The sequence below is a fragment of the Odocoileus virginianus genome, chromosome 7 (genome assembly GCF_023699985.2).
Source record: "Odocoileus virginianus isolate 20LAN1187 ecotype Illinois chromosome 7, Ovbor_1.2, whole genome shotgun sequence".
Classification (NCBI taxonomy): Eukaryota; Metazoa; Chordata; class Mammalia; order Artiodactyla; family Cervidae; genus Odocoileus; species Odocoileus virginianus.
The window spans coordinates 73,954,095-73,981,013 of NC_069680.1; the positions used below are offsets into that span (position 1 = coordinate 73,954,095).

Genomic DNA, 26,919 nt, shown 5'->3' on the forward strand with positions numbered 1-26,919 from the left:
CACTGTTTATAATAGCCAGGACATGGAAGCAACCTAGATGCCCATCAGCAGACGAATGGATGAGGAAGCTGTGGTACATATACACCATGGAATATTACTCAGCCATTAAAAAGAATTCATGTGGTTGGGTTTGAAATCCCTGCTGAAGGATAGAGGAAAGATGTTTCTGCAAAGAGCAAGTCCTCTCAGCCTTTCCAGAAGGAGAATCCTTGGAGCAGCAAGGCAGGCCCATATGCACACACATTAATAAAATGCAAAGCTCTTCAGGTAGATTACTTGTTCCTTGCAGGAAGCAGACACAGTGGCTGCTAGAAGGCTACACTCACGCTTGTGAATTTGTTTGGTAAGACATGAAGCAGGGGCCTGTCTAATTCCCACACCAAGGGCCCACGCAAGGAGCCCCATACCAGCTCCAGTGCCCCCTGAGGGGTCCCAGAGGCTACCCTGTGCTCGGATCCTGGACCCCTTCCCACATTCACCTCCCACCGCCCAGCCCTTCACTTGGCTCACCCTGCACCAGCCACACCCTCCTCCCCACTGATCCTCCAGTGTGGGCCAAGCTCATTTCAGCCTCAGGACCTTTGCACATGTTTTCCAACTGCTGAAATTGCTCTTCAGTCAGATCTTGCTTAATGGCTTCCATCACATCCTTATTGTCCTCCTTGGAAGCACCAGCTCTGATGAGTGCCACTAAAATAGGGTCCCAGCAAACCACTCTCTCTTTACCTCGCCTTACCTTTCTTCAGGGAGTTATCACTAACAAATTACTTTGGGTCATTCATTGATTTTTTTTTTTCAGTGTCTTCCCACTGCCTCCACTAGAATGTCAACTCTTTGAAGTCAGAGACCATGTGTGTCTCAGTCCTTCTGTGACCCCAGTATCTAGAACAGCCTGATGCATATTAGCTGTTCGATTAACATCTAATCCATTTCAAGAAAAGCACACTGTTACCTGAAGAGGCACTACAGTCATAGAGGGCACAGCATCCCAGCGGAGCCTGGTCTAAGCAGATCTCAGGCATTTACTGCCTTGAGCTATAGGCTCACTTTTCAGGTTTTTCTAAACATGTCTCACTTGCAGGAAGGGACCAACCTCACCTCTCAGTTGCCTTCCAGTGCTCAGATAGAACTGTGCAGAGTAGGAGCTCAGAGAGTCACCAAGTACATTAGCCAGGCTTTGAAGAAATTGACCAATTCCCAGTATCACATTCAGGAACCCCCAGGGCCCTGGAGAGCTACCAGGCCCACAAACAGGACGCTGCCAGCTCTGGGATAAGCAACTAGCAGCAGTACTATGGAGTGATGTTAGGGGCCAAACCAATACCATGAACCTCTATCTAAAGAGTTGACCTCCATACACTAATTAGCATTTAACATGGACTTTGATAAATGATGGATAATAAACCCAAGGACTTCCTGCAAATACAAAGAAGGATCCTAAGGTCAGTCAGCAAAACATGGCACCAACCAGCAAGGGCAAGAATAACAGATGCACAGAAAGTGGGGTACCTTGAGGATCCAGGGGGGGAAATAGTAACTCAGAAACACTGCGCTAAGGATGATCGTTGATTCTTGGTGAGAAAGTACCGGGAAAGAAGAGCGGGCTCACTTCACTCCATGCCCATATTTTAATATGCTGAAGTTGACAGTATATAAGCAACATCAGACATTGCCACTCAGCAGTCTGCATGTCTTATCAGCCCTGCCACAGGCAGAGTTGGCCAACAGAGAGCTTAAAAATTTAGTAACTAGTTGCCAATGTTTAAGAATTAAGAGATTTCACAGTAAACTCCAGATTTCTGCCTCCTCTTAAGACACAGAAATCAGCAGCTGTACCAGACCTTCACATGGGAAACTTATTGGAGCCTGAACATCCCCTCCAGGGCAAGAGGTGCCCACAGGTGCTACACTCTCTGCTCTTCTCACAGTCCACCTGCTCTATGCTTAGATATCCCTGCCTAGATGTTATGGGCATTCAGGTTTGTGATTTGTGTTATACCTAGCCGGCATTCCAAACAACGACTTTAGCCATTCTTTGGATGGTATTTGACTGAGATTGTAGGACCACCCTGGGCTATTGGGGTCAAGGGTGGAAGTGTCAGCGGCTCAGAGGAGCAGTGCTATGACCAGCCTTCCAGAAGGATGGCTCCTCATTCCCTCCACATTAGGATGCAAAGCTCCGGGAGCCGTGTAAGGATGACCAGATGCAGGATGCGCCCTTTGGAAAGCAACACGTGACAGCATTATCCAAGAGAGGCTCCTATGGTTGCCTGGGTTGGATGGACCCACTTGGCCACTGCAGAGCCACAAGGAAGGAGCAGACACAGCAGCCCTCCCCACATGCTGTAGGCATGGTGCTGTCTCCAGTCGGGGTCTCAGAGTCAGGTACCCAATCTCTTGCTCATAACTCTTCCGGAGTGTGAATTCTCTCTCCAGTTAAGCTTGGCCACTCTTTGGGGGCAGGGCCTATATCCTTCTCCCCCAAAGCACCCACTTGGCCGCCCTCTGCGGGAAGGGGCCCACGGTGTCTTGGTGGTGGCTGGCCCCCCGACAGGCTGCTGAAGGAATCGCCCTCATCCAAAGAGTAGAAAGCACCAGTGGCTCTCCCTACTTCCGTCAGCCCAGCAAGCAGCGGTCCTGAGAAGCCACGAGGGCTACGCGGCTGGGATGGGCCAGCAAGAGCCCAGATGGGAGGTGCCCTGTGTGCTCCCGCCCTGCTCCTGGGCAGGATCTGCATGTGCCCAGCCAGCATCAGGAGCGCTGAGGTGTCCTCTCCTCCTCCACACCCCCCTGGACTCCGGCGTTCTCTCTAGCCAAGAACTGGGACAAGCATCCAGTCCTCAATTCCAGCTTGAGGACCCTGAGGGCTTGATCACTCTTTGCTAGCCGCATCCACCATCATCTCTGGGTGTACCCTGCATCTGGTCTTCCCCACGTGGCTCCCAGAGCTTTGCATCCTGATATGGAGGGAATGCGGAGCCATCCTTCTGGCAGGCTGGTCATAAGCAGTGTTCCTCTGAGCCACTGACACTTCCACCCTTGACCCCAATGGCCCAGGTTGGTTCTACAGTCTCAGCCAAACATCATCCAAAGACACAGGGAAGGTATCATTATCCTAGTTAACAGACCAGTGAACAACTCAAAAAGATGACATCAATTTTGAGCTGGGACCTCACTGTGTGTCTATTTGCTCCAAAGGCAATGCGCCTTCTTCTGTGCTATTAGAAGTCTCAGTCCCTGAAGACGCACCGTCATGTCCCCAGTTGAGCATCTAAAAGCCTCCAAGAAGAGGGGACTAGGTTGGGGTTGGAGGGAAGAGGAAAAAAGGGGGGACACCCTCAGGTCTTCTGACCTGGCTCTTGTTACTGAAATTAAAGTGCTTCTAGCCCTGAATCTCTCCTATGGTAGGAACCCAAAGCCTTCCCTCCCTGCCTGCCTATGTACTGAGGCTTTATGTATGGGGCTGAAGGATGCACACAGTTATCTCCTAGTAAACATTTCCTTCAATGACCTACTTGTATCTAGTTCTTTTCCCTCATACCTTCACACTCATCTCCCCCAGCATCTCCATTCTCCCTAATCTCCATGTCTCTAACCGTGGACCACAAACCTTGTTCTTTGCTTTCTCCCTGACATTATTCACGGACACAGATACTGAAGATGTGTGGGTAACACACCAGAGGAAGGGAGACACCATGCCACCTTGTACAGAAAACAGCTGAGAAATGGGTATAAGATACACCTATTAATGGACCATCAACCATGCCCACGCCTCTCCTTCGGTCAACTGATCCAGCAGCAGGTCCCCATCAGAATCTCTGATGTCCACCACCAGCTCATTTCAAAATTTGGAATGTCGACCTTGACCAGAGTCATAGAAGATTTTGTTTTTCTCAGTGCCTCATAGCTTTACATTTTCCCAGACTTGTCCATCTCCCCATTGACACACGAGTTACTGGATGCCTTCTGGTGGCCAACCGTGTGCTAGACACTGTGAAAGGAAAAGTGGAGATCCATATCCCAGAATGTTCCCCATGCTTAATCCTTGGAGTAACCTTGTGAGTCAAGTATCATTAACTCCTTTGCACAGATAGGTCAGCAAAGCTCAGAAAGATGCCAGGACAGGAAATGGGACAGAAGCTGGACCAAGTCTGATTGCAGAGCTCTTCTCTGTCCCGTTAACCACACTATAGAAGGGTTAAGTCAAACGCCCTCAGGCTGTCTGGTAACCAGAGGGTCTCTAGGAAGACACTCTTCCTGCTGCCAAGAAGAGAGGCACAAGCAGCCTGTCCAACTCCTCACACCCTCTGCAGGTGTGTGGGCAGAGACAGGACCATGATGGGGAGGGAGGGAGCCCTCATTCCCCAGAGAACTCTCAGAGGCTATTCAGTCCACTTTTGGAACCCCACCCTACCTGCTCCTCAATGGCGATTATCATCGAGTCCACCATTCGGCATGTTCTAGGAGGAGAACGGACTTCCCTTTGATCTGTCAGAGGCAGCAAGTCTCTTCCTTCTCCCAGTGGCATATAGCAAAAAAGAGCTGGGCTGTGAGTCAAGGAGCTCTGAATTCCCATCCCAGCTCTGTCACTCTATCTGCGGGAGCACCAGCAAATCCCTAAATCCCCGGGCTCCAGAGCATGGTGACAACCCTTCCTCTCTAGCATTGCTGAGAGGATTAGATGAGTCCATGGGTCTACATAAGCAAGCTTGATAAAGACTTTTTTAAAAAATTTCTCCCATGGTTCCACACCCCCTGCCTCACCACCCTGACCCCAAAGTCGAGCAAGGTCAAAACAAAGTTAGAGAAAGGAGGCACATGGCCCCTGTCACACACAGACCTGCCTCCTAGGAAGCCCATGTAGGAATGGTAGACAGACTACAAAATGGCCCCAACTCACCTTCCTTTACTGTTTCCACTCCCTTTGCAACATGGCCTTGCAGTTCCCCCAAGAGGAGTTTTCCCCAAGGCTCCCTCCCCTGGCCCTTAAATCCAGGCTGACCAGATGGCTTGCTTTGGCCAAGAGATCTTGGCAGAAACCATGAGGCACCAGGTCTGAACCTAGACCTCTAGCAGCCCTGAGCACCTGCATTTGCTCTCTTGAAACTCTGCTGGTGCCCCATAAATAAGTGCGGGCTAGCAACTGGTGATGAGAGACCCGGAGCCTGGTGCCACACTACCACAACTCACAGCCAGCCAAGCACCATCTTAACCCGCCAACCCCAGCTCAACAGCCAGCTGACCACAGATGCACAAGCAAGCCCAGACAAGATCAGTCATGTCTGACCCTGGTCTGCTGACCAGGAGACTCGCAAGTGTGAGCATTATTGTTTCAAGACACTGAGCTGGGGGCTGGTTTGTTATGCTGCACCAGCTAACTGATAGAGAGGCCTTCTCTTCTCCAAGCCGACTGGCAGCTTGAGCACAAAAAAGCAGATGACCAAGTTCCTGATGGCACCAAGCGAGGGCTCCATAGGGTAGCCTGGAGAAGATGGCACCAGATGCGGGCTACACAGCATAGACGGCTTCTCTGAGATGAACCCAAATGGAGTCACCTCGTCTCAACTCTGCCTCTCTAAACACCCCAGTCTTCCTCTGGCTTCCCGCAGTGCTAAGGAAATTCTGCCTCTTCCCCACTGGGCTCCCCACCCAGATGTTCAGCCAACAAAGGGCTGACTCACCACCTCAGGGGAGGCCTCCCCAGGCTCAGCACTCTGGGGGATCCAGGAGCAGAAAGGGTGATTGAGTCATTCCACTGCTTCAGGCTGTTTCCCTTTGTAAACGCCTATTTCTCAGGCCTGTCCCATCCCCAGTCCCAAGTCCCCAGCTAATAAGCCACAGAGACTCTTGCAGGGAGAAACTGACACTTGACTGGCGATTTAATGGCCCACAAAGGAAGAAAAGAACCCCAGGTGTCTCCAGCCCCATCCTTCAGGTCTGAGATCGCTCTCTTCAACCCAGGAAGGAGCAGAGAGCTGAGTAAGGCCTCCCTGAGTATCGGGAATGGGGTGGCGGATTCAACATGTAACTTGAAATAGAAACAGCATTCAGATAGAAAACGAACTCAAGAGCATCCAGCATCATTCAAGCATTTCCCTGGATGAGGGTTTGGATGGCCCTTTGAAATTTAAAAACCAAACATTAAATTCTTTCAAACAGTCTCTTACTCAGGTGCTCCTGCTTGGCCTGAACGTTAAGATTATGTTTTCTCAGTCCACTGGGTAACTGAGCATCTAGAGATTATTTGCTTGGAACAGAAGTCAGGGCTCCAGGGAGTGCACCCTGCATTCATGCCTTTGAAAACAATAATTCATGGGCCCGAAAAGGCCAATAAGAGAGATGAATATGTCTGCGCACCTGCTCTCATGTGCTCTTAGGTTTCCTGGGAAGAGATCTACAAAAAGGCTCACAGCATGGTGGTGGGGGGCAGGGGGTGGCCTGTGGGCCCTGGGGTGGCCACACAAGGGTACCCAGGATGCTGCAGGCCCTTGCAGGCCCAGGACAGCTTTCCCAGTATGCACAGGCTTAGGAAGGATGAGAAGAGTGTGGGGACAGAGAAGGAAGGGGACAGTGGACAGGACACAGGCCCTGGTGGGACAGCCCTCTGCCCTTCCCTGTCTAGGCCAAGCCAAGAATTCCAGCTGTTCTGAATATCACTGAGCTCCAAACCTGCCAGGATCTCTCTACCAAATATCTCTTCCTCCTGAGCTCATTTCTAAGAATTTCTAAGAAAAAAAAAGGAATTTCTCAGACTCATTGCACTTTTGCTACAGTATGAGGGCTTTAAAATCTGTAAACAGTGGGATATAATTAAATGCAAATGCGGGGCCACATTTAAAAATTAATCTTCTATAAATTAATTAGTAATTTTAAACATTCTGATAAATGATACTTAAATGGCACAGAATTATCCGAGCTCTGAGTGATAAAGTCATCTGCTGAAGATTTACCATGTTGGAGTGAGAAATATTTGCATATATCATGTGGGACAACAGAACGCTGCGATTATTTAATTTACCTTTGCTATGAATGTATTAAAAAGTGCCATCTTTATATTCAAATTGCAGGAGTAAACTCACTCATTGCAGCAAACTCTGAGAAGCAATTGATTCGAAGCCAGACATTAACCCTGACTGTGCGTCTCAATTCAGTTCAGTTCAGTCACTCAGTCATGTCTGAGTGCAGCACATCAGGCTTCCCTGTCCATCACCAACTCCCAGAGCTTGCTCAAACTCATGTCCATCGAGTCGGTGGTGCCATCCAACCATCTTATCCTCTGTCGTCCCCTTCTCTTCCTGCCTTCAATCTTTCCCAGCTAGACTGTGCTTCCAGTAAAGATTAAACTGGCCTCCAGCCACACTTGTTGCCTGGGAAGCCAGTCCTGTGCAGGGTGGGGAGGGATGTTGGAAGTGGTGCTGTCCACCTTTGTCCCTTCACATTCACCTCCTCCTCCCAGCCTGGCAGAAAGACAATCGCCACTCCCAGAGCCAAGGGGAGCTGTCCCACCAACAGGCTATTCCCCTCGCTGTCCTTTCTCCCGTTCTTCTGGCTGCGGAGACTACAGAGATCATGCTAACAGCAAAGGCAAATGCCATCAGCTGCAACATCACTGAGTGCAACTGTTTATCTCCCAGCATTTCAATGCCTTCCCCAGACTGCTCTGCCATCAGCAAGGCCTTTCAGGATGCGTCTGTGTGTGTGCGCATGTGTATGTGCTCAGGTCAGTGCCTCCTGCACTGTGCTAGTTAGTCTGAGGGTCTGCTGGTACCAGTGTATGTGGCTGGTTGGCTATTATCACTCTATCAGCCTGTGTCCGTGTGTGTGTGTGTGTGTGTGTGTGTGTGTCTAGTCGTCCAACCTGTCTGCACTGTTACTTATTGCCAGGACTCTCCTGATCCACTCACCTCCCTGCCCACCACTCTTTCCTGGGGTACCACGTGCCACCCACAGGTACAGTCTACCCCATTCACTGACCAAGGAACCAAGACTAGGCCAAGGCAGGGTTCTGAAGCAAACTTAAGCCCTCCCAAAAGCAGAAGTTTTAAGATCAAAGCCCTTGCTGATGAGCTGGCCAAGGACTTGAGGACCAGCCCAAAACAGGCAGCTGAGGCACATACAAAAAAACACAGCTTTTCATTGAAGGTAAGACATATAAAATATCCATTCATTCATTCATTCCCTCAACAGCCACTGTGGGTCAAGACTTGTGCTCCTCTTGGAAGATAACAGTGGACACATTCCATCCCTGCCCTTGAGGAGGTCACATTCCATGGGAGGAACAGGCCCCACGGAGCTGGATGGTGCTCGGATGGCAGGGCGTGGACAGGGTACAGTGCCTGCCTCGTGAACTGTGAGCAAGCAGTGGCAATTCTTCTCCATAAATGCTTAAGAGAGCTTAATTTTTCTACTTTTCCCAGTAAAACAAAAGAGACAGGGAGGGAGAGGAGAGAAAGAAAGAGGATACAGAAGGAAAGAGGGAGCCCCCGTACAGTTACAAACAGAAGCAGAGAAACGACAGATGAGAGCTGGAAGGACAAAGTCCTGGAGTCACCCACACACACCCAGAGGAGGCCCTGGTGGACGGGAGCCCTGAGGCGCTCCCTCTCAGTCACCAATGCACATGCCCAGCAGGACCACTGCCACAATGTAGCCACAATGCGTGACGCTATGGCAGGTCTCCAGGAAAAGGTACCACCACTGTGTCCCCAGCTAGTACTTGATGTGGTTCCTGGTCCATAGCAGACACCCAGTCTGTACTGGATGATGGATGATTGTGTGGATAGATGGACAGATGGATGGAAGGACTCACGGATGCATGGACAGGTGGACGGACAGATGGACACACGGATACTGACACACGGATGGATAGAATCTCCTCCAAGAAGATGAGATGAAGCCCAGTGCCAAAATGGACTGTGGACTGGAGTACTCTGCATCAAACCTGACCTGGAGAAGAAATAACAGTAAGACATTCACATCCCCCAACAGAACAGGGGCTAAGGTTATAGAGGCCTCTATAGACTACTGACCTTGAAAACCCTGGAAAGGACCCCAAGAACAAACCAGTCCTGAAGTTTGGATTTCCCACCCCTGGACTAGGGAGTCCCTTTCTGTTGCCATCTCAGCCTCAGCCTCACCACTCCCTGCCCAACACACCCACTGCTGCAACCACACCACACATGTGATCCTGAAGACACTGGGGCTCTCCAGACCCCTGTCTCCAGCCCCACCTTGACCATGAAGCCAATGAAATTTCATCCTAGAGATCCAGATCCAGTGTCACTTACTCCAGGGAGGCCCTGGGCCCTTGACCACTCCACTTCTCCTAGACCAGCAGGCATAGCTCCAACCTCAGTGCTCTCACAGATCCTGGTCCACAACTCTGCTTTTTATAGGTAAAGGGGGCTGTTAACACCTCTGTCCTCCCCACCAAGCTGGGGGACCCATGAGGGCAGAGACAGTAGCTTTAGCACCCACTGCAGAACCTGGCCTGGAAAAGGGAATGTTAACCAATTCCAGTATTCTTGCCTGGAGAACTCCATGGACAGGAGAGCCTGGAGGGCTACAATCCACAGGGCTGCAAAGAAGCAGACATGACTGAGTGACTAACACATACAGAACTTGGCCGAGCACTCAGACTCATTAAATGCTAGACAAATGGAAGAAGGAACTCCTTTCCTAAACATAAGTCTGCAGTAGAAAGAAAGCAATATGCAAAAAATTAGTAAGTCCAGGATCATGGAATTATCACTGCTTTGTATATAAACTAAATGTGCTCTTTTAACTCCTAATTAACTCCTTATTCCAGGCGTTTTCAAATATTTTACACTATGAAACATATATTTTAATAAGTACACAAATTGAACTTAAACTACAAAAGCTCACTGAAGGACATTAAGGAAAGCTTTTAAAAAATGAAGAAACACTTGTTACTGAAAAGAAGTAAAGTTACTATTTCTCCCAAAATTAATCTATAAATCCAATGCAACTCTAATCAAAATACCACTTTGGAGGGATTTCACAAATGAATGAAATGAAAGCTATTAAAGTATTTCATCTGTTTGTGAAACAGAGACAAAGAAGGAACTTCTGAGCAGAGGGGAGGGCTCCAGCGGCCAGGAACAAGATCCCTACCCTCAGCCCCTCTCGGGAGCTGTCACCTTGATTCCTTCAGGACTGCCACAGCCTTCCCTGGCTGGTGGTTTGGGCTGACAGGTTACATTGAGTATAGCATCAGAGATTGCTGTCACCATCCTCCAGAATCCCTGCTGAGCAGGCCATGGTCCAGAGAAGAACTGAGGCTCCCAAGGAGTCCAACTCAGTCCCAGTTGGGGATGATTTGAAGGTGCCACCTCCGCTCACCAAGGGAGCCCCAGTGCTGAGGCCACAGAAAGCTCCCCTCCATGGCCTGTATCCTCACTGCCCATCCAGGGTAGCCTCACAGGGGTCTCCAGGTCTGGAACTGGGAGGCCAGAGTTCTGTCAGCCCTGAGCCCAGTCTCCCCAAGGCGATCCTTTTAAAGATAATGCACTGATGCAGTAATTGTTAAAGACCGATTTTTTTAAAAAAAGACTCAGAGGAGATAATGTGGATACAGCACTGAGAGATAAAAGCCGAGGGAAACGAGATGTGTGTGCGCCTAGTCACGTCTGACTCTTTGTGTCCCGGCCCCCTGGACTGCACCCCGCCAGGCTCCTCCGTCCATGGGATTTTTCAGGCGAATACTTGAGTGGGTTGCCATGCCCTCCTTCAGGGGATCTACCTGACGCAGGGATCCAACCCCTGTCTTCCGTCTCCTGCACTGCAGGCAGATTCTTTACCACTCAGGCCATCAGGGATAGGGCCTGAGCCCACAGGGCCCCACAAGCAGACCCCAGTGCCTTGGCCTACAGCACTTCACTTGACTCACCCACCATCAAGGCTAGATTCCCCAAGCTCACAAACCCTGATCAAGGTAGCCCCTTGCAAATTAGGATCACAGATGGGCCAGCAACGCATGGGCTCCCAGGCCAAACCCCTCACAGGGACTGAGTGTGCCTGGACGCTGGACAGGGAAGTGGCTCCCGGAATAGCACATGAACAGCCTGGCAGGTCCCGGACAGCCATGTCCATGTCATGTAGAATTTGACATTTATGACAGTGAAAGTGCCAGTACACCCCACAGATTCACATGTAGAAAAATGTGAAAGAGTCAAGCAGAACCCTGTTCTCCCTTACTTCCAGCAGCCAGGCTCTTTGAGCAGGGAAGGGAAGGAGTTACAGTTGGGAAGGCCACATCACCCACCCCCACTGTAACTGGTCCACACCTGACTGTCTGATAACAACACGTCATCAACAGTGTGGGGGTGGTGAGGCCATTTACTTCCCCACACCAACGTTTTATCTTTTGTAAAATTCAGGACATGCCCTGGCAGTGGGTCACCCTTGTGAACATCCTCTGTCCTTGTCACCACAAAGAAGAGGCTGGCTTACTCTGCTTGAAAAGCCCAAGCAATGCCTGGGAGCAGTGAATAAAGGTTTTGTTCCAGGATTGGCATCGTCAAGTCTCTCTTAAGGGACCTACTAAGCTAGCCAGCCATTCAGGTCACATTCACCTCCACAGTCCAGATTCCTTCCCCTACCACACTTAGGAGATGCACTAAAATTCTTTGAGCATAAGCATCCTCAAAACTTTCACCAGACCCGGACAGAGGCAACTGAATTATACCTTCCCACATGAAACCAGCACAGCTGTGTTTTACCCAATACAATAATTTCTATGCTTGTATTTTCCATATGGGCAGACCTCTGAGATAGTGTGGATTCGGTTCCAGATCACCCCAATAAAGCAAATAGTGCAATAAAGTGAGTCACACAAATTTTTTGTTTCCTCATATATATAAAAGTTATGTTTATACCATACTGTAGTCTATTGTATGCAATAGCATTCTGTCCAAAAACACAGTGTATATACTCTAATTAAAAGATACTTCATTGCTAAAAGATACTATCATCTCACAGTGCAGGATTACCCCAAACCTTCAATTGGTAAAAAACACAATATCTGGGAAGCGTAATAAGGCAAGATGTGCCTGTAGTCAAACATAGCAACATGGCATATAGGGGCTTCGGAGTGGGTCAGTCTGGACTTGGGTCCTGTTTAAACACTGGTAGCTGCTTGCGTGACTTTAAGCAAGTCATTTAACTTCTTCAGCTCCAGTTGCCTCATTCTCAAAGTGTGAGGATTAGAGATGGCACACAAAAGGCCAGGCTGTGGTGGGCACCCAGGAAATGATGGCAATCCCTCCTCTTGACAGCAGGTATATGGGACCGGAGACCAAGATTCTGAGGGGCTGGAGCTGGAGGCCATGAAGCCCAGGTGCTGTCCTACCCCCACTGACTCCTGCCATCTCTCCCTACTTGTCATTCTTGCCCAATATTAAGGGCAGCCACTCTCTGGGCAACCCCAGCTCTGCATACCCAGCAAAGTAAAGGCTTTGCAAACAAGTCTGGGGGATCAAGAATGCAATCGGACAAAGCCAAGTCATGTGCATCCAACCCTGCAGGAGTTTGCATAATTTACCACTTGGAAATAGTATCTTTAGGCCTGTCTTGGTTCTGTGGTAAATCCTTGTAGGGCTTAGAAAGAGAGTGGGGAGCTGAATTCCTCTGGAAAGAAAATGATGAATGTGAACAGTGTATGAGTACTGATGCCTCTTGAGAAGCCCTGTGTCCGTCACACCCTCCATCCCTACTTTCTGATAAAGATACTGAAGTTACAGGGGTGAAACAAATCACTCGGTCACACAAAGAGTCAGAGGGGGGAGTTGGACTTGACTCCAAAGTCGTTTACCTCCAAAACCAATGTTTTTCCTACTAGCAAGCAGGGAGAAGAGGCAGGGATTGGTGAGAAGAGGGAGGGGTGGAGCCTGGTGCCACTAGCAGACACCAGCCCAGAGCAGACTCCAAGAGAGGACTGAATTCAGCAAGGGGAAAAGCTTTCCTCGGAGCAGACACTGGCCAGGACACTGGTAGGAACATTCTGAGAAAGCCTCGAACACATTAGTGCCGCTAATCCTTGCCTGCCCATGACTGGCCTGAGTCACTTCATATAGGGAAATGTGTTCTGGTGAAAAGGCCGAACGCTGCCCAGACCTCACAGTCTGGCTGACCACCAGTGTGATCCGGGGCCTGATTAGCCCAAAGCAGCATGGCGGCCGGCCAACTGCATGAAATTAAGCATTCCCGAATTTTAAGTTCTCCAGCAGTGGGCTTCGTGCTGGCTCCTGATGCATGAGGTAGTATTTTGAGTAATAATTAATTAGAGGGGAAAGCAGAAGAAGCAAGCAAAGGACATCAAGTGGAATTAGTATAATTCTGCCATTTACTTCATTCTACATTCAATCAGAGTGGGCCAACAAAGTGACTGGGGTTAGAAAGAAAGCTGCAGGAAGCATTCGGCAGTACCCTGATTCCTTCAGTCCACTGCTGCTGCCAGCCTGCGGCCCTGAAACCCACCCAGGCCAAAGAGGCAGGAGTCCAACTCCAGACTGTCACTTCTTTGCCTTCAGATCACCAGGTCCCACCAATCAATTGGCTCACAGGGTATTTCTAGTTGTCTGTTCACAAACACTTGCAGGCCCTGTTTTCATTAGAAGGTCCTAACCCCTCAGAGAGGTGTTTAGAAAAAAAAATCATTGATTATCCCAGGCACCAAAAAAATAAGCACATGTGCAAGCATATGCAAACGACACCTCCTCCAGGTGTGAACACATCCCCAAGAAGAGCAGCCCACCTCTGCAGAGAGCTGGAAATCTGTTTTATCCCTAGAGGCTTATGCCTGTCAACAAAGAGAGGAAACTTAAAAGAAAACAATCAGCAACAAACAAAGGCCTGAGTTTTGCGACAGAAAACCCTGGCAATGACTTATAAGCAGGCTTCCCACTAGCTGCCCCAAGCCTCTCAGCATCTGGGCAGGCATTGCATCACGTGTCAGGGACCAGTTGGGAGCCAGGTTGTGCTGGGGTCTGCCCCTTTGGGGTATGAGCTGTGGGCCCAGCATCCAGGGGTTCCCATATCCCTTTCAGCCGTGCCCGAGCAGACAGCACCTGCAGCCCACCTGAGTCACCCCGCAGGAAGCCCTGGGCAGAGCTCCTGGGGCCCGGGGCCCCATCACCTACCTCGTTGATGAAGGAGTGCGCCCCCTGCGGGCTCAGCAGCAGGATGGCACGGCGTAGCGTGTCTCGATAGCGGTTCAGTTCCTCCGTCTTCATCGTGGTGAAGAGGCTGGTGAACACGTGGCTAATGTTCTTGTCCACCTTTTGTAAAGAGACGTCAAGGCCCAGCCTCGAGGCCTGGTCCAGAAAGCTTTGAAGCCCGCGGATATCTGAGCAGTGGAGAAGAGGAGGGGGAGAGAACCATCTTTAAGCAGGAAGGGACCTTGGAGGGTGTCTAACACCAGTGCTATCCCCCATACAAGCCTTGCACAAGGACTCAAGTCTGCCTCTGTGGACCAATGACCAAAGGAATGCAAGACATCTATTTGGTGCCAACATTCTGTACCAGCATCCAGCCCCTGGGTAAGTATCTCCCACTGCAGGGAGCACTTCCTGCCATCAAACAGGTTCTGGGGCCAAAAAGTGCCCTGCGTGAGAAGTTCCCTTTCTCTCCCTATTTTTTTCATCCAACAGGAGTAAAAGTTCTGGCAGTTCTGTCCTGGATGCTATATGTGGTGGTGGTCCCTAACCCTCGACCCCAATCCCTCCACCTGGCTCTGCTCCCCAGGACTGTGACTCCTTGACCCTCAGTGATGAGTTAAGTCCACTGGCTGACCTGGCCTTGCATGGTTCCAATCTCGGTCCCTGCCTTAATCTTACAATTGAATACCCTGTACCCTCACACCCCAGCCCTGAGGTCTAGAGCTCTGTCTTGCTCCAGGGTCTTGATTTTCCTAGATGAACTCTCCCCATCCACTCTTTTTCCAGCTGAAGTGACTGACCCCCAAGTCCAATGAGAACTGCACATCCTGACTGGATCAGGGGTGAGAAGGTAGTCCAGGATGGTCCTGGACTGGGCACCATCCTGGCATTCTGGTGGAGCATCTGGGAGACAGGTCTGCTCGTCCCCCTGTGGTCACCAAGAGGGCAGAATGAAAGTCCAGGGCAGGAGGGGAGCATTAGAAGCTGGAATAAATCAGGGAGCAGGGGTCCAGAAGGAGCTTGGGGCCCAGCTATGTCACTCATTGGTGAAAATTTACTCTTATGATGGCCAGGGCTGCTGAATATTTTTTAATTAGGACCAAATCTCTCAGCAGCAGCCCTGCATGAGGATCTGACTTCTCCAACAGGTGATATGCCCAAAAATGGACTCAGCAAGCAGGTCCGAGAATAGGGTACAGTCCTGCTGATGTCATTTAAGCCTCTGCATCCATCTGTGAAGCCTGCTTCTCCTGGACTTTTCAGTTTCATGAGCCACCTTTTCCACCTGAGCCAACTTGATCTGCATTTCTGTCACTTGCAGCCCAGTGTCCCAGTTCATAGGCCACTTTTTCAAGCCTGGGATGTTTCCTTCATCTGGTCCACATCTGCATCCCAGCTCCCAGAGGCAGGCCCTGCCCCTGAACCATCTCCTCCAGAGGACACCCTGGGCCAGCCTGAATCACACAAACTGCCCTCTTCCAGCACCTGGGCTGTCCATGGGCTTCCCTGGGCACACCCTGGCCCAGCCAGTCACCCAAATTCAAAGCGTACAGTGTTAATTCAACCCAATTATTTTTCCAACCAATCTTTCTTTTGCAAACTTTCACTTCATGCCTACTCCACAAACTTTCTTGAATTCTACATGTGCCAGGCACCATGCAAGCTGTACCATGCAAGCAGAGGTCTCTTCACTGCCCATCTTGCCAAGAGGTCAGGCTCAACAGTAAGTCTAGTCCTAGCTGGATATGACAAGAATGGCCATGGAAAACCAAGCACAGTGCCAGGCAGGAGACCACAGCACCATGGCAGTCCTTACTGGGGTTCTGGGGGAAGGCGCACAGCTATTTCCCATCATGAGGGGAAGCCCTGGAATAGGTCTGAGCACCTGCTGCAGTTTCAGATGCTTACAATTTAGTACAGTTCCTTAACACTTGGGCAACCATCCATCTAGTTTGTGCCTCAGTGTTTTCATCTGTAAACTGGGAATGAAAGTCCCTGACTATCATTTTCATAGGACTGCGAGGAACCACAGTTCATGAAGTTACCACCTGCTTGCATCTCAGGGGCCTGCCTCTGGGAGGCACAGAGAGCCTACCTCCTAAAGTTCCATCGGAGGGCACAGCAGTCCCCAAATGAGAGCTCCAGAGTTCGCAAATGTTTGACTGACATTCAAGCTCATGTGTCCTAGTCCAGCCATGACCTCAGCCGGCATTGTCCCTCATCAGCCTGGGCCCTGGAGCACAAACATGTGCCCAGAGATGCCTGCCTGACAAAACACGAGGGTCTCAGGGTGGCTCTGCCCACTGAATCAGACAGGAAGAGGTACCAGACAGCAGGATGGGCCTCTGCACCAAGCCCCTGAACTCCCCCAAAGGTGACCAATGGAGGACCACACAGTGGCTGACATCTGCCCCAGCACCAGGGGCTCCCAATACACAGGCTCCAGACTGTCAATACCCCTTGGACCCACAGAGAGACTATGCAGTCCCCATCAACCTGTTTGGGGCCCTAGAGATCTGTAGCCTTAGAAAGAAAAGTGTGAAGAGGTTCTTTAGAGCTTCTTCACCCATCAGAGGCAATGGCAGGACAAATGGACAGAGATGGCTCAAGAAATGCAACACCCAACTTGAAAAATTCCGGGCCAGTGTCAACCCTGGCCCCTCCCTCTCCCGAGCACATGGCACAATTCACGCCTGCTAAGGGTAAGCTTGTGAATATCTCAGTACCCAGCAAACACCCATGCTCAAATCAGCAGTGGCCTCCTGTGCCAGGCACGCAACAGCTTGTGCCCAAATGATCCATGATGTTCCCCCCTTAATCTGGGCTGTTACTAGCCACCTGTAGCTATTTAAATTTAAACTTAATTTCATTAAAATTAAATAAAATCACATGTTCAGTTCCTTGGTCACACTAGCCACATTTTAAATACTCAATGGCCACATCTGGATGGTGGTTACCATATTGAATAGCACAAATATAGACCATATGTGACAGGTCATCTCAGAAAGTTCCAGTGCAGGTCTGCCTGGAAAACTGTCTTTTAACCAATGCAGTGTAAACAATGGTCCAAATATAGGAGACAAGCTGCATTCAGGCCTCCCTATTACCATGCTTCTTTCCCTGTCACTTTGAAAACCCTTCCAGCTCCTACACTCAACCACATGACCTGCTTTGACTCATAAGACCACGTTACTTGGTACAAGCAGAGGTTAGAGTAAGTGGGCATTTCTGTTTCCACTCTCACCGACTCTGCCACCACCAGAAGAGCCCTCCGCTAGCCTCCAGAGGGATGCAGACACATGTGGAGAAGGATCAGGTGGACCAGGCAACTACCCCGGGCTACATGTCAGCTGAATTCAGATGCTCCAGTAAGACCAGAAGAGTCGGACACAACTGAGCGACTGAACTGAACAGAACTGAGAGAGATCACAGCAAAATTGCCTGGTCGATCTATAGACTCACACACACATACAAACATACACTCACAAATACACACAAATGACTATTTATAAATAGTCGTTTATAAATGACTTGTTCTAAGCCACTAATTCCGGGGATGGTCTGCTTCTCAGCAATAACTAACTGATAAACCAAGTTCATCAGATGCATCTTATCTAATACGCCTTATGAAAAGTTCACTGGAAGAGCAAGGCCTGTATCTTGAAAAGTCACCCCAACACACAGCTTCCCCACACAGGGGACTGAGTGTAAGCCAGTCCTGGGAGGACTGGCAGCTTCTGAAGCCCTATCCCTTCACCTGGACACCTACAGTCCTCACTGCCCATGGCCTTGGCTCTGACCCAGATCTGAGCATAGCTGATGGGACTCACATGAAGGTAGTATTCTGAGATCCACCATCTACCAGCTCCCACTCCACTTCTGGTGCCTTTCAAGGCCACTGCAAGTCTTTAAAGTGGCAGAGACTGGCCACATCTGCAGAGCCATGCTCTACATGAGCATATGTGCAATGAGGGCTCCAACACGGCTGTGTGTGCACCCACAGGCCCATGAGTCTGGTAGGGGTCCAGGATCCTCATGCATCGTGCCAGCATGACCAGTTCTCACAAGCTGGGGGAGAAGTCCCCTCCAGTCTCTTCCCTGAGGTCCCCCTGTCGAAATCCATCTCGACTCACAAGACTGCTTCATTTCCTCAGGGAATAGGAGGTGCCATGTGGGGTGGCAATTGTCTTGGGACCCACAGGTACACACAGAGGCATGCACACCCAGAGAACACAGCCCGCAGCGCTCCCGCACGCAGCCCCTCAGCTGCTGTGCTTCCGCCTTCCGTTTGGGCAGCCCCTGACGGAGCCGAGCCATCAGAGAGAGTTTAAGCTCCCTGTCAGTGGCTGGCTCCTCATACCTGGAATAAGTGATGCAGGTTGAAGGCAGCGCTCCCACAGGACCACAGCCCCTGGCTACAGCTGCCTGCTCCCACTAGGCTGAAAAGGTCAGCTCTCAGCCTCTGAAGGTCTTATTCAGCTGCACTTGGGAAGGTGAATGGGGGCAGAATGACAGTTAAGAGCATAAGCAAACTTTGCTGCCTACCTGCTGTTCCCCAGGAATAGGGCCAAGGAAGTCTGCTTCTCCAACAGAAGTCCTTTCCTCCCGGTAAGACTGAGTTTGTAACGCCACGCTACCCCCATCCCCCAAGAAAGTCAGCTGCCCACTGCTGCTCCCCCAAAAGGGAGAATTCTCCAAGAAGTTAGATAAAGGGAGAGAAGGGGCTGCTCTCAGGGTAGCAGAATGACCATCCCAGGAGCCCCCTGGAGGTCTGGACCTTGACCCTACGGAGGTCTGGACCTTGACCCAGGCCCTTCCACTGGGACCTCTCTCTGCAGACTGACCAGCCCAGTCCCCCTTCACTGGTGCAGCTCCTCCAACCAGACCCATCTCCACTAGCGAGGGAGATGATGGGGCCACAAGGGCCTGATGCCAGCCCCAGAAAGGGCAGGAGAAGGCAAACGGCTATCAGTTCTCCAAGGTGGCTGGGAGGGGGAAGAACCATGAACAAGGGCATTGTCATCACCCACAGGGATGACAGGGAGAGGCTCCCAGGAGAGGCACTCTGCTCCCCAGAGAAAGGAAGCAGTTTAGGGAACAGGGGCAAGTGCATTCCTGTGAGGAATTCGATGTGAGCACCCCAGGACGGACTTCAGCTGCACTGGCCCACCCTCAAGGGACCTGGTCCCCAGAAGTCCATCCAATGCAAGTCATCCTATTGACATCCATTCATCCCTTCTTCCCTCCAACATTCAGAGAGCTTTCTCTGTGTTGATCCCTCTCCTAGGGGCTGGGGCACAAGAATGAATGAGCCCATGGTCGTCCTGCTGGCACAGGACTTACATTTCAGGGTCTGGAGAACAGACGAAACAAACAACATGCCAAGTAGATAATTTCCAACAGTGGTGCAAGCACTGAAGAAAGTAGAGATTGGCCTTCAGGAAACTGCTCGGAGAGTCAGGGTGGGAGCCAGCCCTGGAAACTTCCAGGGGAAGAACACTCCTGACGGAAGAGACAGCACGTGGAAAGCTCCAGAATGAAGCATGTGGGACAGAATGAAGAAGGACCTTGCTCACCCCATGATAGGGATTGGGCATAGGGAGGGCTGGAACTGTGGAGTCGCCAGGGAAGGAAGCTGGAGCCTCTGCCACCAGCAGGGGAGGTGAGCACAGAGCCTGAGCCCTGGGCCTCCCCTGCCCCATCCCTCCTCCCCTCCACAGACCAGCTTCCAAATGCTGGGCCCGGAATGCAGGCAACCACCAGCACGTCCCAACACTCACCTCCTTGCCCACCACCACCCACACCACAGTACCCTAAAGCTCTTGCGAAAGCCATCAAGCAACTGCAGCCCTTCTCTCTCTTCATTTTCCATGGGTTCTCCAGAACAACCAGCCTGTGACCACCTGACCTTGAAGCCCTCTCTCTTCTCTCTGGGCCTCCAGACACTCTCGGACTCCTTCTGCTCCTTCCTCTTTCTCAGTCCCCCTCCCCTCACGCACTCCCGCTCACACCCCTACATCCCTGAGCTTCCCTCTAGTACCACCCATCAGCCAGGCTCAGAGAACATCAGCACCAGACACCCAGGCTGGCCAAGGGCTCTCCGCTCCTCCTAAACATCCCATCACAAGCCCATCTCCATGACCCCTTCGCAGGTTCTGGCACCATCATTTCCTCCCCAGGACTTCAGCCACAGCCTCTTAGGAGGTCCCCCCGACCCTGCAGTCCTCCCCGCCAGTGCCGTCCACCAGGATGTTTTCAGAGTTCGTATCTGCTCATGATAAAGCTCTCCTCTGAAACTTTCCATGAATAATACATTTCTTTTAAAGTTTCCCAGAAATTAATATTCTCAAAAGAAGCCATCAATCACAAACAAACAATAAACCTTCGAGAGACTTTATTATTGAACATAAATAAACTCCATACATCTTAGTCTGATACATAACAGACTCTCTGGTCTTAGCAACTTTTTTTAATTTTTACTTTTGTATCACTATCACCTACCTCCACCAGCAGAAACCACGCACCCAAACTCCAGAAAAAGAAGCTCTTTGCCCTTCCCTGGACACCCTCCACACACACATACACACCCAGCACACCACAACACACACACATACACACCTAGTACACCACCACACACACATACACACCCAGTACACCACCACACACATATTCAAACCCAGTACACCGCCACACACATAAACACCCAGTAAACCACCACACACATACACACACCATGTACACTACCACACACATACACACCCAGTACACCACCACACACATATACACACCAAGTACACCACAACACACACACATACACACCTAGTACACCACAACACACACATACACACCCAGTACACCACCACACACATATACAAACCCGGTATACCACCACACACATACACACCCAGTACACCACCACACACATACACACACCAAGTACACCACCACAACACACACATACACACCCAGTACACCACCACAATACACACACATACACACCAAGTACACCGCCACAACACACATACACACCCAGTACACCACCACCACACACACACACACCCAGTACACCACCACACATATACACACCCAGTACACCGCCACAACACACATATACACACCAAGTACACCACCACCACACACATACACACACCAAGTACACCACCACAACACACACACACACACACACCCAGTACACCACCACACACACACACACATACACACCAAGTACACCGCCACAACACACACACATACACACCAAGTACACCGCCACAACACACACACATACACACCCAGTACACCGCCACACACACACACACACACCCAGTACACCACCACACACATATACACACCCAGTACACCACCACACACACACACACACACACAGTACACCACCACACACATATACACACCCAGTACACCACCACACACACATACACACCCAGGACACCACCACACACACACACACACACCCAGTACACCACCACAAACACACACACATACACACCCAGTACACCACCACACACACACACACATACACACCCAGTACACCGCCACAACACACACACATACACACCCAGTACACCGCCACAACACACACACATACATACCCAGTACACCGTCACAACACACACACATACACACCAAGTACACCACCACAACACACATATACACACCCAGTACACCACCACACACATATACAAACCCGGTATACCACCACACACATACACACCCAGTACACCACCACACACATACACACACCAAGTACACCACCACAACACACATATACACACCAAGTACACCACCACCACACACATACACACACCAAGTACACCACCACAACACACACACACACACACACCCAGTACACCACCACAACACACACACACATACACACCAAGTACACCGCCACAACACACACACATACACACCAAGTACACCGCCACAACACACATATACACACCCAGTACACCACCACACACACACACACACACCCAGTACACCACAACACACATATACACACCCAGTACACCACCACACACACACACACACACCCAGTACACCACAACACACATATACACACCCAGTACACCACCACACACACACACACACACCCAGTACACCACCACACACATATACACACCCAGTACACCACCACACACACATACACACCCAGGACACCACCACACACACACACACACCCAGTACACCACCACAAACACACACACACCCAGTACACCACCACAAACACACACACATACACACCCAGTACACCACCACACACACACACACATACACACCAAGTATACCGCCACAACACACACACATACACACCCAGTACACCGCCACAACACACACACATACATACCCAGTACACCGCCACAACACACACACATACACACCAAGTACACCACCACAACACACATATACACACCCAGTACACCACCACACACATATACACACCCAGGACACCACCACACATACACACACACCCAGTACACCACCACACATATACACACCCAGTACACTGCCACAACACACATATACACACCCAGTACGTCACCACAACACACATATACACACCCAGTACGTCACCACAACACACACACATATACACACCCAGTACACTGCCACAACACACATATACACACCCAGTACGTCACCACAACACACATATACACACCCAGTACGTCACCACAACACACACACATATACACACCCAGTACACTGCCACAACACACCTATACACACCCAGTACGCCACCACAACACACACACACACACACACCCAGTACACCACCACACATATACACACCAAGTACACCACCACACACACACATACACACCTAGTACACCACCACACACATATACATACACACCCAGTATACCACCACACACACATACACACCCAGGACACCACCACACACACACATACACACCCAGTACACCACCACAACACACACACATATACACACCAAGTACACCACCACAACATACATATACACACCAAGTACACCACCACACACACACACACACCCCCAGTACACCACCACACACATATACACACCAAGTACACCACCACAACACACACATACACACCCAGTACACCACCACACACACATATACACACCCCATGTGTGCACTCATACTCTCAGCTGAGATTCACCCAATTTGAAATTTACAGAGCCTTACCCTGGCATTGGGCTTCCCTCGTGGCTCAGATGGTAAGGAATCTGCCTGCAAAGCAGGAGACCCAGGTTCAATCCCTGGCTTGTGAAGATCCCCTGGAGAACAGAATGGCTACCCACTCCAGTATTTTGCCTGGAGAATTCCATGGACAGAGGAGCCTGGCAGGCTATACGGTCCATGGCATCACAGAGGGTCGGACACGACTGAGCTGCTAACACTACTGCTATCCTTCCATCAAGGCCCAATTGAAACCATACCTCCCTGAAGGCCACCTCAGATCCTCAAGTCAGAATTCATATGTCCCCCAAGTTTCAAGGCTCAAGGACCAGGGAAGCAAGAGCTAGATCTCTCTCATTTCTTTGTCCAAGCCCAAGGCTCCATGCCTAGCATAGAGTCACATACAGCCAAAGTCAGTGGAACAAACTGAACTAAAGCAAGAACCAGCCTAAAACCCAGGGCAACTTCACCAACCATATAATTGTCCTGTATCAGATGGTGGCAAACAAGAAATTAAAATTGGGCAAGTTCCCCCCCCGCCCCCCGCCCCAGAATTTAAGGTTATATCTGTAACTATCTGACTACTCCTTCAGAGAAAAAAAAAATAAAAAATATATAGTCATGGGTATTTTAAATACTTTCTGAAAAGTAATTGAAATGAAAGAACACATTTCAAATTGCTTCCCATACCATTTTCAATTTCCAAGAAATGTCCAAGCACTGAGCATACTTATAAAGAATATTTTACCATCTGTAATATACATATATATGTATGAAGGCTGCCACCTCATACCCAGAAGTTCACAGTTAGAAGTGTTTGGGGATTTTTGGCAAATTTTCCAATGCTGAGACACAGTTTTCATTCTACTGACTTAAAAAAAAAAATTCCTTTTGTAACTGGCCTCCAAATACATGGTTCAAATAGTTTACCCAAGTTCAAATTCATCTCCAAGACCTCTGCTCAGGCTCCTCTCTTCCTGTATTGCTTACTCCCCTCCCCAGCACCAACTCAAAATGCCACCATTCATGTCATTCATGGAATCGCTACAGAACTGGGGTGTGATGGAGGCTGGGTTTGCAGAGGAGGAAGCACCCACGATTTCCAAGGTAAGAGATCACAAAGGCCTGCCTGCTGTGGCTTCGATCAGAAGTTGATACCCTTTCCCTCTATTCAGAATCCATCTAGCGTCCCGCCTCCCATAACTCAGCTGCCCAGCTGGGCGTCCCTCCCTCCCTCCTCCCCCTCTCCTTCCCTGACTATTTCCTGACCACTGCTCTCGGAACAGCAGAATCTGAAAACTTCACAGCCCTATCCTCGAGGACTCAGGGAGCTCTCAGTCCTGCATGTAAGTCTGAGCCCGTAGCAGAGAGTGGCTCCGCCCCACCACTCACTGAGCACCTCCCACAGGCCAGAGTGTGTTTCATTTGCAGACTGCATTTCATGGATGCATTATCAAACCATGTGGGTGTGATAAAAGCCATCTCCAGGGAAGTCAGGTGGTCACAAAGCAGGCCCACGGGAGTTCAGCAAAGAGAGGAGCAGAGACCCACAGAAGTGGTGCAACCAGTCGGCTCTCAGGAAAGCAGGATGCAGGCCTCTCCCTGCGTTGAGGTGACAAGGTCACCCAGAGCTCACGCCCCCAGGGCCCAGGCAGGGGCTGGCTACAGGTGAGCAGAAGGACCCTCAAGTGCTATCCCCCCTTTCGTGGTGGCACAGTGCCACTGTTGTACGGCTTCTTGCTGAGGTTCTCATCTGGGAAGGAGGTCTCCCCTGTCCTGGTCACAATCTCAGCTGCCCAGCCGGCCCTGGGAGTCCTTCAGAGTGACTACCCATCCCCAACTCCCCAAAACCCTGCCCTCTGTATTAACCATGTCTTTTACTTTTGGTATTCGGATGCTTTGACATGTGGCGCTTTGCTGACCCTGGAGAACTGCCCCTCAGAGGGATAATCAACTCTTAAAGATAATAAACAACTTGCCCCAAAGCACCCCATTCATATGTAAACCAGCCACCCCAAAGCCCACACCCCGACCACCTCCTCCATGGGACTCCCATATTTTGAGCCACTATTCACCTGTTCCAATCATCCCAGGACCAGGTACTAGACAACTCAGGACACCCCATGCCCCAGAGTCTGCCAAAATTATTCCAATTAGCCAACTCTGAACCTGCTTATCCCACTTCACCCATTCACCACATAAAGGGCTCTTGCCCATAGTTTCCCTTCTCCAGCCTCCTGATCAGCCCTGGTGCCTCCTCCAGTGGCCACCCAAGGCATGGTGTACCCCCCTCCATTTGGGAATTGTCACAAACTATCTTTTCAATGGAAGTCGTCTCCTGATCTGTCAGCCTTGTCATACCCAGGTAATAACAGAACACCCTCTGCATGGTGACCAGGGATACAGCTGAGGGAAAGGCACAGAGAAGTGGCCCCACCGGCCACACTGCAGGGGCCATAGAATAAGCACAGGCATGTGTTCAAATCCCACCCTTCACAAGCCCAGCGACTGTGGGCAGCCACTTCTCTGAGCCCATTCCTTCATCTGCAAACAGGGCTCACACCACCTTCCTCCTAGGAGTACTATGATCCTCCACTGAGGATCTACCAGGACACAGAGCAACATAAACGTTCAGTGGCTGTCAGCTCCCTCCCAACCTTATATCAGCACTGGAAACAGCCCCCAAAAGGTTCCCAAATGAACAAATCATCTCTCTTGTTCTAGAGGCTCATCAAGAAGGGAGGTGCCATCCTGACAATCAAATGATACAATAGAAGACTAAAAAGGTCAGCTCTCCCTTCTGTGATAATGGAAATTCCAAAGTTGTAAAGTGGCTGAAGGGGAAAGGCTGACATTGAAAACTCTCTGAGAAAGAGAGCAGATTTCTGCCCATAATAGGGGCCAATAATATCCAGGAGCTTTCTGTTCAAACAGGCCTCAGAACAAGCCATGAAACCATACGTGAGCAGATTCTGTAAGGAAGAAAGAGTCATCTGGAAAACTCCTTGTGAGCACATTCACACAGCGTGTGCACACACATGTGTCATTTCTGACAGAGAGGTCCATGTGTTAGCCTTACTCACACCCACTGCCTGGAGCATGGCAAAGGACGGCACCATGTGATCATAACATGCTCACCTCTCCCCAAACTCTATTCTTCTCCATTTAAAAAACAAACACAAGGGGAAAAACACTTTAAATAATCATGCTGGAAGACCGAGATTAAAAACAATTTAAAATAAACGTCTACTCTGGCACTTTGGAAAAAAAACATACCACGCTGCATTAAGTGCTTTGAATTAAGTAAATTATACCAAGTAACTAATTTACATAATGATCAAAATTTGCATTTTACACATGTTATGATGAAAATAGGTTTATAAAATAATCCTTCACCAACTTCTGTTCCGAGTTGGGTTCCAGTATTTGGATAAAATTCTGCAGTGTTGATCTGCTACTGTCTTTCATGTTTCAAATCTCTGGCTCCTTCAGTAGTTTTTCTTAATCTGGCAGGTCCCTTATTCCCACTGCAATAAATAGTCCCTCTGATTTGCAATTCC

At 50.0% G+C, this 26,919-nt stretch overlaps 1 protein-coding gene across 2 annotated transcripts in view; it reads right to left on the reverse strand.

The window, feature by feature from the left end:
* GRID1 (glutamate ionotropic receptor delta type subunit 1) overlaps positions 1 to 26,919 on the reverse strand; it is a 665,624-nt gene that overhangs the window by 444,275 nt on the left and 194,430 nt on the right. For both annotated transcript variants that reach the window (XM_020915026.2, XM_070470959.1), the window contains exon 4: positions 14,160 to 14,365. In XM_020915026.2, coding sequence (XP_020770685.2) covers positions 14,160 to 14,365 — 206 coding nt within the window. The remainder of the gene's footprint in view (positions 1 to 14,159; positions 14,366 to 26,919) is intronic.